The following is a 13934-nucleotide window of genomic DNA, read 5'->3' as shown; positions in this document are numbered from 1 at the left end:
CACAATTATTGTATTGTGAAGCGAAATTCTGATTTCATTAATGAATTACACGAACTAATGCCTATATTATAGAGTATTGAAATAATTCAGGTTAGGGTGTTCAAAGTATAATTCACCATAGCATGTTTATTTTTAATAAAGCAGCCATCAAATTAAATCAAGCGCACAATTACAAGAGATGGAGTATTATTTTCATGTATAGGTGGCGGCTGCTTCCTAACCCCAACATACAACATGCGGTATTTTCACAAATAACTAAAAAAAATTCTTTTTTTTATTAATATATATATATATATTTTATATACAAGTTGCACACACAATCAATTATTTGCCTCGGTAGGCATAATGGTAGAAAACTTAACACGCAAATAACCAAGCTGCTTTACGTAAAGATTACGTGATTACAATGCATGACCAATGTCGTTCCAAATTGACGTTTGAGTCAGTGGAGCAGAAGAACGTTTATAGTAAGAAATTTGATTCTCTTTATCAAAAATCAAAATATTTTTGGATAAATTTATTACGCAAGACTTGTCCAATATAATTTATTTTAACAATATAATTTGTAAGTTATTATATTAGTTTATAAATTTAATTAGTGCACATAAAAAATAACGAAATATAAAAAAACATGGGATAGTCGGGACGTTATTATTATTCAGAGTATGTTTTTTGTGAGACGGTTTCACGAATCTTTATATGTGAGATGAGTCAACCCTACCGATATTCACAATAAAAAATAGTACTTTTTCATGAATGATCCAAATAAGAGTTATGTCTCACAAAATACGACTTGTGAGACCGTCTCACACAAATTTTTGACTATTATTAAATATATGATAACAAACACATATATATGCCAAAGAAAACAACTTTTTAGATCCGTGACATCCATATTCCTCCACAATTAGCGGACACTATTTATATATGTATGGTTTGCTGGAGCCCCACTCTTTTAAAAATTATTATTAAATTATTGGTTAGATCACGCCTTTATATTCCAACTGTATGATAAACATGTATGTATATATATAAACATAAAAAACAGGAAATAAAAAATTATTATTATTATTATTATTATTATTATTATTATTATTTGGACATTAATAATAATAATAATTAATTAATAAAAACACAGCGTTGTCAGTTAATAAGGTTAACGGAGTTCCTTCTCCTCACTCACATGCATACATATAATATAGCATGTGTTTAGATGGTTTAGAAACTGGAATTTTGAGAGTTCCTTGAAGATTTTGAAATCTGGTTAGGGTTTGGAGATAGGGAAATGCCGATTACTAGGTACGAGATAAGGTCCGAGTACAGTTTAGCTGATCCGCATCTGTACACTGCCGTCGATAAGGATGATCCGGAGGCATTGCTCGAAGGGGTGGCCATGTCTGGTTTCGTCGGTCTCCTCCGCCAGCTGGGGGACCTCTCCGAGTCAGTTTTTTAAATCTGGTTTGGATGATGTTCTGTGTGTCTGAATTTTGCCTTTTTGTATTAAAATTTTACTTGTGGGGGTTGAGATCTATGTCAAGTTATCTAAGGCTATGGTTTGTAACTTCGTTTTTTATTTTCTTTTTTGTGTTGCGGGTCCGTTTAAATTTTGTTATTTAGATTACAACCTACGGACTTTTCCCCCTGAATTTTATTCAAATCTTATAATGTACGTGCTTGCGGGATTTTATGTTGGCAAATGCTTTGCTGGAAACATCTTCACAATGAACTACTGTGTGTGTTGTAATAAACTGGACAAGCCATGTTGCCATCCTTTTTATTTATTACAGATAAGAAAGGCAGGTCAGGCCACCTTTGGGACCGACAATGGTTTCTCTGCTATTATTTCAATGTGAATTTACCTTGTCAGTTATACTAAAGCTACACATATATGAAGTCTCGCCTGCTCACATGAAACCAAGATACTTTTAGCCTTTGTGTTTCTACTTCAGACTGTTATCCATTTTATATAACACCCTGCAGTCCATTTAGTATTAGTGGTTGTGCATTTCCAACTTTCATTTTTTTCTTCTTTCTTTTCTTCCTTTTTCTGTTTCCTTTTTTAATGCAGATTGGAATAGGATATAGTTCTTTCATGTGTTTTGGACCTTTTTACATTAATGGTGTTATTTCTTAATGTTTGATAACCCACCATCAGTCACACCAACTGATCTTCACCCCATAGTTCTCTTTGAAATATAGTGAGAAATGCCTCTGATTGTTGTCATCATTGTTTTTTTTATTTTTCTTTGAAGGTTTGCGGCGGTGATTTTTCATGAACTACATGACAAAGTGATGGTGACTGCTACAAGAGGACACACCTTATTATCTCGAGTCCAACAGCTCGAGGATGAGTTACCGTCCATCCAGAAGGCATTTCTCTCCCAGACTGATCATTCTTCATTAATGTACCATGCTGGTTAGAACAAACTCTTGTTCTGATTACATTCTGATTCATCCCTTGCTAGGAAACCTGGTTATGGAGGATTCTTAGTTGCTTGTCAGCACCCTGATGATAATAATAATTTGGTTATGTACTTCTGAGAAAATCTAGGCTGTGTGGTTGTTCATTTGACTCTTATTGTTGGGGCTTTCGCCATGATTTGCTGAATCCAATGGGCGACCTGACTCACAAGATCATTCCGTTTTTAATTAATGGTTCATTGAGGTGGGTAATCTCCAGAGCTGGCCACTGGATTTCCAGCCTTATTCCGTGTGTTCCCCTCTCTGAGCTCTACGTGAGAGTGAATACGAGAATACCATCCTCCAGCTTCTAGTTCTAGAGAGTAATATGAATTTTATTTTTTATAAGGATTTTAATTTGTAAGGGACTCGGTCATTTTTTGCGCCACGTCTTTTGCTCTAAGAGGCCTGAATATGTTTTGGATTTAAAATTTTGCTTTAAATATTGTGATGCAGGTGTTGATTGCCATCCTAATCTACAGATGGACCATAATATAGTGACCAAGGGAAATTTACCTCATTTTATGATGGAGTCATATGAAGAATGCAGGGGTCCTCCTCAGTTATTTCTTTTAGACAAGTATGAGCTTTTGATCCTTTTAGATTGATTGACTAATGTGTCCCATCAAAATTACCATCTCATTGATATCAACCTTTAGATTTGACACGGCGGGAGCTGGGGCATGCCTGGAACGTTACACTGATCCGTCATTTTTCAAAACAGAGACTTCTTCCATTAAAATGAATGGTTCAGATATTCAGAGGGAGAAAAAGATCAGCAAAGCCAAGGTAATTCCCAAACAATTGATAGCATCTTTTAGCACCAGCACTGCTGAATTTTAACTCTCCCACTAACTTCATTTGTCTTTTTAGTGGTAAAAATCCATGTGTTTTTTTGTACAATATATAGCCCCCTATAAGATATCATCTATACTCAGATGAACCGAGATTCGAGAGGAAGGGCAAGGGGTCAGTATTCAGCAAAATTTTGAAATTTAATAAATAATTCTTCCAAAAAAATTGATTTGCCACCTCGGGTTATCCTGTTCCACATCCTGGGTCAGTCCCTACACTCTGTATTTTGACATGGACATTTTGGAAACTCACTCTTTTTGGAAAGAATAAGTATGACAGATTAATTTTCTTTTATTTCGAAAGACGTACTCTCTTGTACATTTATACGGACACCTAAATAGTAAGGTAATCATGCATGGTAGCCCTCAGTGGTAGCATCTTTAGGAATCTTCCTTCGCGCCCCCTGCTTCTCTTTTTCTTTAGTTCTGTCTAACAGTTCCTCCTACATCATTACACTCCTGCAGAACTGTCTATTGCTTGACTATTATTTGCATGACAAACAGAGAAAAGAAACATACTGGAGGAATGGAGTAACCCCTGAAGTTTTACCATCATCGCATGCAAAGTGAGACAATAGTACCTGTTGGTGCCTTTTTAATTTGCCATTGCTGCACTTCAAATTCACATACATCTTATTTTCATCTTAAATTTTCAGGCTTCATCAACTTTTCATGGAGGATCATGATGGAAATAGTGAAAGCAGTCCTGCAGATCGTGTGAAATTAAAAAGGAGGCTGAATGTATTACCATTTGACTTGAAAATTGGGCAGAGCTACATGGAAAAAATATTAAAAATTCCTTCTCCGGAGCATAAAGTGCTTCATGAAATCGCCATGAATTCATCATTCTTGAGGACATTGCCAACAACTGATCACGATGACTCTAGTTTTGTAGTACTTCAATTTGGAATGAGCGCTGACAGAGACATTGTGGAGAGGAAAAGAAGTCCTCCATCTCCACAAAGAGAGGATATTATGCTGAAACCATCCATATACGAGCAAGATGAGGTTTCCAAATGTAAAATCTTGAAGGAAGACAATTCTTATCCTAGCATTGTAGAAGATAGTGTCACATACTCTTGTGATCGGGTAACCAGTGAAAAGGATATGGTTGTTGATGGAGAAAGTAAAGCAGATGACATCTTAATTGGTTATCTAACTGATGATTTTGCCAGTGAGATAGACAATTTCGTGGACGCACCAATAACCATTGAGTCCGAACTTGATACGGACTCTGAACTGAGAGAGAAGACCGATATCACCTCTTATATCAACAGGAAACTATCGACTTTTGATGTAATTTCCACTGAGGAACAACACTTTCATTCTACAGATTCTCAATCTACCGGAAACTCTATGTTGTCTGACGATGAGAATCATTCATCCGGGAAAGAGATTTCTAGTTTCTCTGCTATGTACTTTCCAAATACTTCGGCTGATAGTACAAAGTCTGAAGATTATGTTGCTGCCTGTACACCTGAAATTGAGATCATCAATGCACCATTTTTCCATAATACGGCAGATGAAGTTTGTCCTGTGGCTCACCATACAAGATCTGCAGTTTCTGATGATACGTGCACTCGTGCACTTGCTATCACCAACCACTGTCCTGACTTTATGCAGCAGACTTCTGATAGGAACCTTACCGATTTGGATTCTACATTAGAAGATTCTGATTCAGAATACATTTTGGGAGAAATTATCTCTAGGGCACCTGAATTAGTTGAAAAGTTATATATTTCAGATAAAGAAGTTAAGACAAATCCGGTCACTGATGCAGCATATTCTCCCAGCTTCTCTGATTTCATTTTGCAGTCAGAACATAGTTCCCTGCTTTCCTCTTCAGGAGTTCATCTGGTACATAAATCAATTGATGGGAATGCAACATATACAAATCCATGTCATACCGCGGATAGTCCAATTGCCGTGTCTTTCGATTTCGTGCAAGTGGATAGCCCCAATCAGGGGGACCTGTCGGAACCTGAGTGTGATGAAAAGTCGTCCCTTGCCAATAGCGAAGCAAAGAAAGAAAAACTGGCCATAGATCCAGGATGTTCTTTCAGTGTCTCTGATTCTAAAACTCAATTAAGAGATAATTCCCCAAGCTCCTCTGCCGGAAGCAATACAGTTCAGAGATCAAATAGTGAGAATGAATCATGTAATTCTACTGGTTTTTTGTTATACAATCGAACCTGTCTTCCTCCAAACAAGGATAACTTGCCACAAATGATTTCTACTGAGACTCTAGTCGTGGATGAATCAAATGATGGAGATTTAGAGTTTTCTGAAAACTATAGATTTGATTTTCCTAATTCGGCTCATGATGGACATAGTTTCATGTCAGCACTTCCAAAAGAAGAAAAATCAATTGATGAGTCAAATGATGTGACCTTAAATGCTTTTGCTAATGCTTCTAATGACTTTTCATCTATCATGGAGGCTTCTCTCGGTGAAGAACTCAAGAAACCATCCCTTGGTAATGCTCAAACTGTTGACATAGAAGGGAATGGTTGTAATAGATCAGTTCACAATCAGATTTGTTCACCAAATATAATGGCATCACATGTAAAATGCTCTCAAGATTGGCCAGAGACAGGTTTAGATACTCATGACAATTATGTTGTTAATCTTGATAAGGAGACAACAGTTAATGAAACTCTGGCAGTTGAAACTCTCAAGTCTTGTGAAGTTCTGGGGTTGAAGGCCACAGGAATCACAGATGATGCTTCCTCCCATGATTTAACGGCTGTAGAAAGTTTGTGTTCCATCCAAGAGAATTTGGTAGGGCCGCACGGAAAGACAGATATTGTTGAAAAGGGTGGAATCACCTCATGTAGGAGCTCCTATGCTCAAGAAGCAACAAATATCCCTGCATCTCCAGAACTTACAACGTTGAATGATAATAATGTCTTGTTGAGTGAACCTGATTCACAGACTGATGTATCAGGGATTGCAATTGTGGCCTCTAGTGTGGTTTCAGTTGCTGATAATGGCGGCCAAAATGGTGTCTATTCACCTCTTGGTATCAATCAGTTGGTAGAAGATGGTATACCTTGTTTCGAGGATTCAAATCCCAATAAACTTGAAAATGGCAAGAATTTTCTCTTGGAAAGTCAAGGGAAATCTGTCTTAGTGGAGGAAGTGAGTCAAAGACATGTAACCCCATCAGATTTGGACAGTGTCTTTTGTATCAGTTACAATCATCCAAAGTCTGAAGAAGCAGATACCATTGTTAATCTGGATTTCGGTTCAATAGTAAATGAACGTAGCATGGATTTTGTCCATACCGCCACAACCCAGTCTTCCTCAGAGCAAATTAACTTAGATCCAGAACAAAAGTTGTGCCTACAAAGGAACCTTTTATACCACAATGTTTGTTTTCACAATATAATAGAAACAACGCCACAAGAACAAGCCAGTGTGCTACCTACCCAACTCAGTCAAGAGTTCATGGATTCTGGTGGAATGGATTTAGGGTCTTCATGTGGCCAGCATATGCTAGAGCTCGATGATCATCAAGCAGTCAGTAATTCCGCTTCAAATTGTTCACTTGTTAGTTGTCCTGATCAGCCTTCAACACCGGAGCTTCCAGCACCAAGCAACTATGAAGTTGATGTTTCTAAGCATTCCGATTATCCTTTAGGTTCTATGTTTCCACCTGGTAATTGTTTTATGGAAGTAAATTCAATCAATCTGGGAGAATTTCCTCCTTTACCACCTCTTCCTCCCATTCAATGGAGACTGGGTAAGGTTCAACATGCATCTTCTACCATACAGGGAGAGAATCAACAAGAGGAGTTCGCTCAAGGAACCTCCACCCCTTCCGCTTCCACCTATGACATTAGTTCATTCCATGGAGAATTGAATGGATGTTTGGTTCAATTTTCTCCAGACACAATATCAAATAAGGAGAAGGTAGGGCACAATCCCTTGATTCAGGAGATTGTTGACATTTCTTCAAACACGGAAAATGAGAAGCTAGAGGTCACCATATCATCTTCGAAGATATTTGCTTTGACATATGTGGAAGATGTTACTCAAATTTCCCCTGACATTGGATCAAGCAAAAAGGAGGTTGAGCAAAGTTCCACTAATTTGGAGGCCAATGTCTTGATGCATGAGACAATTGACCATAAACAAAAGATAGAAAATGTAAAGCAGGAGCTTGTTGTTCCATCTTCAGCGATTGAGTTTGCATCACCGGATGTGGAGGGTGGAAATGCAATTGAGAGTCGAACAAGGAAATTGCCTCTACAGAGAAATCCTCTTATTGATACTTTTACTGCTCTTGATAAAAGCAAAGTAAGTATCTATAACTTTATTGCTCTAAAAAAACAATATTGATTCTTTGAAGTGCATATTTTCAGTTTAGATTGTTTTGCAGCTAAGAAAAGTTACCCCACAAGTTAAAGTTGAGATACAGAAAGAAGAGGAAAGAGATTCACTGTTGGAACAAATAAGGACCAAGGTGAGTGCACACTGATTGGCATGAATTTTACTATCTATTGTGTTATTTCGGAAGATGACTCAATATCATATCCGTTCGGACAGTCCTTCAACCTGAAACCTGCACTGGCGACAAAGCCTAGCATTCGAGGTCCCAGAACTAATCTTAAAGTTGCTGCAATTTTGGAGAAAGCGAATGCAATCCGACAGGTTTCTTGTTTTCTTTGAACAGTGCATTTATGATGTAGTATTATGTAAATCAAAGTCATATTAATGAACCTGGAGAACATCACAGGCCCTGGCTGGCAGCGATGAAGACGATGAGGATAGTTGGAGTGATTCATGAAAAGTAGTCAAGAGTTATTTTTGCCAAAGCACTTTTGCTATAGGAAACTTTCATAGCGCATGGTGAAATGGGGGGTGAACATCATACCATGGATCCTTTATCTGCAGCGACAGGCCTTTTGGTTTTTTCATCTGCCCCCTTCATCTCTTAAATATAACCGATTCCTATTGTTGATTTTGTCCTGAAACGTGGCGTAAAAATTGTTTTATACATGGACAATAGCAAAGCTTATAAATGCGCAATTATTTAATTTGTGTAAATAGTCGAGGGCACACATTCTGTATAGTTGATGCCACGGATTTGAATTGTAAAAGCTTGCATTCTTCAGTTTTGCTCTTAGTTAGCAGCATTTTAGCTTGTCTTCATATGACATTAATATGTTGAATATAAAAACTGTTGGAAACAAGTTTCCTTGGTTAACAATGGATATGGCAAATATTAAAAATTGAAGCATGTGAATTTGAGGTTTATTGTTTCCACAGATGGTATTGAAATGGCAATACGGATCGAAAAGGAGCTGCCAGTAACTGCAATTTATCAGACATGAGCCCCCTCCCTCCAACCTCTACCTCCCCTGATATATGTGATTTTCTCACTTAAACCTGATTTGTAGTCTCCTGCAAAGTGCTTTGGAGAGTGCAATGCTGTGTTCATTTGACCCGAATATCAGCATGGATGCTGCTTTTAGCTACAGAAAACAATGAAAATTGACACATGGGGTAAACTTAAACTAAATGGACCGGTCAATCTTTACATAAATTCGTTTAAGTGTGTTAAATTGGAGTCTAGTGATCAAAACTGGTTGTTGTTTGGCCATCATTTTTTCCATGTAAATCGGTATGCTATGGTACATATTCCAGGAGGCAGGTGTTTTGTCCCGAGCAAGCATCAGCTATTTACAAGTCATGACTCTTCTCCACCTGGAGAGCTTGACTCCCAATGGACTTGGCTGCCTGCCATACTTTTGGTATTTTAGCTGAAGCTCCCACGAGTCAACTTATTTCCAACATTCGGAAGCTCGTGACTGTTAGTTCTTCCCATTCCCAGGTACTCTTTTTATTTGTGTAATAATTTGTATATCAGGTATTTTGGTGACCATCAACTGGAATTTATTGTGAGTCTTATTCCGTTTGTTTCAATGGAGGATTGATAGGAGACTTTTTTTGTTTCTTGTCTAATATTTTGTATATCAAGTGTTTCCTGATACAACATAAAGGACCTGTATTTTGCACTCAAAAGTTGAGGAGCCTTTCATTTCCTTTTATTGTACTGTTAAATAAATGATAATATAATTATGTATGTATAACGCTGGCCAATTTAAATATTGTGGTTATTAAGTATCCAATGTCGGTCCTACTCCTATAAAGTTGTTGTGCAAGACTTATCGTTATCATTATGTTTTTTTTATGTTATAGAACCACGTGTATTAATTACATATTTTGCACTTTCCTTCGAATGATACCAAAATGACATCTTATCAGAAAAGAAATGTTTGGTCATATTCCACGGTCATGTTCCTATGTTACATGTGATTGATGAATTTTAAGACGGGGATTGCAAAGTTATTGGTTTGTTTGAGAAATTCAATGGACAAATGATTATAAATCTCCAATAGTTAATTTTTGAATAATAGTTGGGTATTTCAAATTCATCATAATATGATCAAAATCAAAATCTTGTAATCCAAATGTAACATTAGCTTACATTGCATGTTGATTGATGAGTTTGATTATGAAACATTAAATTTAGAAAATGATTTGAGGAATGAATAAATATTTAAATCTCATTATAATTACTATATATAACTTATTTAATTTGATATATAATTAATTGAAATTTACTTGAATTTTGTTCATCCAAAACAAGTCAACAATCATTTAAAATCATTTTAAATCTACCAATCTAACCACGACATTAGTGTTTCATGTTTACAATTGTATTTAACAATTTTTCAAGTATGCATTGTTCATCTAAATAAATAATTGCGACAATAACATGTTTTATGTATGTTTATAGGTCTCATCCATAAATTACTAAGTAAATTGTAATCTTTGAATTAAAGTGTGCATGTGTTTACTCGAGTTGACAAGGATTCCATGTATGACATTACAAATGCTATTTTCGGCAACAAATTCCATGCCATCCTGTTGAATTCAAATTTTCAAGCATATATGATATATAAGTATTATTTTCGATTGTTATGACTTGAAAACATGTTGAACATCAACTTCCTTGGTTATTTCGTCAAACATGACAATTCACGAACCCAAAAAGTCAAAACTCATTAATGATGTGGAGCTCATTCATGTATGTATTAGAACACCAGTATATACAACAAAAACTTATGTGAGACGATCTCACGAATCGTATTTTATGATACAAATATTTTATTTTGGTCATCCATCAAAAAGTATTACTTTTTATATTAAGCGTATTATTTTTTATTGTGAATATCGATAGGGTTGACATGTCTCACAGATAAAAATTCGTGAGATAATATCAGAAGAGACCTACTATATATATATACACACACATATAACGAGCATGCACGTCACCATGGAAAATGGAGGAATCATCTCCTACAGCCTATATACTATATTAAATAAATAATAATAATAAATAAATAAATATAGACGTGTAGTGTGAGATTGGGTGGGATGCATTCGTGAACTCGTCCGTAGGGGATCATATCTCTTGTCTGAGTCAGCCGCCAAGAGCCGGTCAAATCCACAAAACTTGACCAAACTTTCCACGGTCAGATTTAAATGTAAGCTTCTAAGAAACTCCGTTTAGTACAATCTATTCGTATTTATATTCACCTTCTACTTTGCATCAAAAGATCTTTGATCCATTCAATATCCACAACTTGTATGGCTTCTTCTGCAGGCAGCTTGAATACCTGTCATAACCGAAGCTTCTCCAATCAATACTTTACTTCTGATCTTCTTGCTGCTGAATCGGCATCGGCCATGAATCAAGAGAAATCTCCATTCAACTGGGTCAATTCAGACTACCAAAAAAGCATAGAAATCCCAAAGTACAAGTCGTTTCCGCCATCTTCGTTGCCTGTATCCCCACCACCTGTTTCTCCTTCTTCTTATCTTTCCATTCCTCATAGTTTGAGCCCTTCTGTACTGCTTGATTCTCCTGTTCTTTTTTCTTCTGCTAATGTAAGTTTGTTTCTTCAAGATTAATTTCTCATCTCTCTTCCTTACATGTATTACAGATGTTATGTTTATTTACGATAATGATTTGTTTGTTCAGGTTCTTCCTTCTCCAACTACCGGGGCTTTTACTGCTAAGCTGGATCAGGAGGACACAAAGTTCTCTGATTTCTCTTTCCATTCCCTAACAAGGCCTTCTCATGATTCTACATCATCCATTTTTCCCTCTTCAAATTCAACGGTATATTTACGTTCTTTAATCATTGATATTTTATTTTCTTTTTTTTTTTTAAAAAAAAAACTATGTATGTACAGAATGATCGGCTGTATTGTATGCTTTGCCAAGTTGCCGTTGCCAATGAATTTAGAAATTGAGTGGTTTTGTATGTTATAAAAGTAATTATAGTCAAATCCAACTTTGTCAGGTTTGCATAAGGGACTGATCTCTTGCAATTTCTTGGTAAATTGTTGTGAAATTGCATCAAGGATTAGATTAACCTATTTATATGCAATTTGAGATGTCAAAGCAATAGTTAAATATGTAATTAGAGCTTGTATATATTTAATAATACTGCTGACAAGTCAACAAACATTATCTAACAGGATTCATTCAGAAGACAACAGCAAGAAAAGGGAACGTTTCATTTACTTGACAGGCAATCTGAATTTGCATCAGGAAAGTCTGCACTAAAATCAGAACCATCCCAAATGCATAGTTTCAGTTCTCAAGAAATTTCCACAGTTCAAACCAGCTTGGAGAATACATCTGCCCCACAACCTGATCAATCAATCCTATATGCTCAACCATCTCAATATGTTAGGGAGCAAAAAAAATCCGACGATGGTTATAACTGGAGGAAGTATGGACAAAAACAAGTCAAGGGAAGCGAAAATCCTCGTAGTTACTACAAGTGCACATTTCCAAACTGTCCCACGAAGAAGAAGGTGGAGAGGAATTTGGAAGGACATATTACTGAAATAGTGTACAAAGGGACTCACAATCATCCGAAGCCTCAATCTACTCGGAGATCATCTTCTAATTCGGTTCAGAATCTTACATACAATAACTTTGGAATCCAAAATCAATCAAACTCGTTTCTTGAGAATGGTCAGATGGAATCTGTGGCAACCCCACCAGAGAATTCATCTGCTTCTTTTGGAGATGATGATTTTGAACAGGGATCTTCAATTAGTAACTCGAAAGATGACGATGAAAATGAACCAGAGGCCAAGAGATGGTGAGTGGGTTTAGCACCAAATTTCTATAATTAGATGATGTCTCAAATAACTAGCATGAATTAAAATCTTACATGATGTTAATTTTATTTTTCAGGAAAGGGGAAAATGAGAATGAGGGGGTATCAGCTGCTGGTAGTAGAACCGTTCGAGAGCCAAGAATCGTTGTTCAAACGACAAGTGATATCGACATTCTTGACGATGGTTATAGATGGAGGAAGTATGGACAGAAAGTGGTTAAGGGCAACCCAAATCCTAGGTAAATTTCTGGCTTTGTCTAAGTCGGCCGAGCAAATTGAGACAAATATATACGTATCTCAGATGTTTTATCTGCTCGTTTTCTTGTGCAAGAAAATAAACCTTCATGACTGCTATTCTCACATTCCTGCAGGAGCTACTACAAATGCACATACAACGGTTGTCCGGTCAGGAAACATGTAGAGCGAGCATCCCACGATTTAAGGGCAGTGGTCACTACATACGAAGGGAAGCACAACCATGATGTTCCCGCAGCACGCGGTAGTGGCAGCTACACTATGAACAGGCCACCACCAACCGCCACTAACAATGCCCCAACAGCAATAAGACCCTCTGCTACCGGAAATCACTCTAACGGGACAAGCTACCCAAACCCAACGAGAATGCAAACAATGCAACACCAAACACCATACACACTTCAAATGCTGCACGACACCGATAGTTTTGGATTCTCTGGTTTTGGTAACTCTACGGGTGCCTATGCCAATCATATGCAACAGACAGAGAATTCCCCGTCGATAACCAAGGAAGAACCTAGAGATGACTCATTTTTTGACTCATTTCTCAACTGAAGCATTGCTACTTGGAAGGTTAATCCCTGTGGCATGCAAATCTTTTTGAAGCATCTGTTGTGGGACAGTTATTTCTGATGGTATCAAGATATTTAATTTTATGTTGTATATGTATATCTTATAACAGCATTAAGGGGAATTCTTTTCATTTGTATCAAGTCCGTTTAAGATTAGAATAGTATCCTGATAGTTGCAGCACTCGAAGAAAAGTAGAAAAAACAAAAATATGGTATAGAGCTTAATATTTTCAATTTTTGGTTTGTTTTTCTGCCACTAAATATTCAATAAACTGACCCCTCTGCATTCCAAACGCTGTGTTCTCCTTCATTCTGAATACCATGCTGATGCAATGTCAACGATATGATTGAGATTTAGATGCTTCTTGTGTACCCCCTGGCCCTGCATGATAAGTTAATTAGTGCAGAGATATATATGATTTAAGTTCCGTTTTCTGGTGTGTTTGAGATACAGCCAGCCCATGCATGTTCCAGTTCCAGAGACCATTCTAATTACCATATTCAGCCAAATTTAAAGAATGAAAGAAGGATCATACGTGTTTTTCGAGTGAAATTTCCCAGAATGGTATTAGTACTGAGAG

At 36.8% G+C, this 13934-nt stretch overlaps 2 protein-coding genes across 5 annotated transcripts; both read left to right on the top strand.

Moving 5' to 3' along the window:
* The first annotated feature begins 1175 nt into the window (after nt 1–1175).
* LOC140832507 (protein SCAR2-like) lies at nt 1176–8391 on the top strand. Of its 4 annotated transcripts, none has more exons than XM_073196575.1 (9): nt 1176–1440; nt 2253–2416; nt 2917–3040; nt 3120–3249; nt 3819–3880; nt 3971–7616; nt 7699–7782; nt 7866–7970; nt 8056–8391. In XM_073196575.1, the coding sequence occupies exons 1-9, from the start codon at nt 1286–1288 to the stop codon at nt 8104–8106; spliced, it is 4521 nt and encodes a 1506-aa protein (XP_073052676.1). In that variant the 5' UTR covers nt 1176–1285; the 3' UTR covers nt 8107–8391. The 4 variants fall into 4 exon arrangements, with proteins under 4 accessions (XP_073052676.1, XP_073052675.1, XP_073052677.1 ...); XM_073196574.1 differs by having other exon boundaries at nt 3780–3880; XM_073196576.1 differs by having other exon boundaries at nt 1329–1458; nt 3780–3880.
* A 2543-nt stretch (nt 8392–10934) lies between these two features.
* LOC140832506 (probable WRKY transcription factor 26) lies at nt 10935–13590 on the top strand. Its single transcript, XM_073196573.1, has 5 exons — nt 10935–11276; nt 11371–11511; nt 11874–12508; nt 12604–12765; nt 12898–13590. The coding sequence occupies exons 1-5, from the start codon at nt 10977–10979 to the stop codon at nt 13334–13336; spliced, it is 1677 nt and encodes a 558-aa protein (XP_073052674.1). The 5' UTR covers nt 10935–10976; the 3' UTR covers nt 13337–13590.
* The last annotated feature ends 344 nt before the right edge of the window (nt 13591–13934 follow it).

Source organism: Primulina eburnea, chromosome 5 (assembly GCF_022965805.1).
Source record: "Primulina eburnea isolate SZY01 chromosome 5, ASM2296580v1, whole genome shotgun sequence".
NCBI classification, from domain to species: Eukaryota; Viridiplantae; Streptophyta; class Magnoliopsida; order Lamiales; family Gesneriaceae; genus Primulina; species Primulina eburnea.
This window is presented reverse-complemented; position numbering and strand designations above follow the sequence as displayed.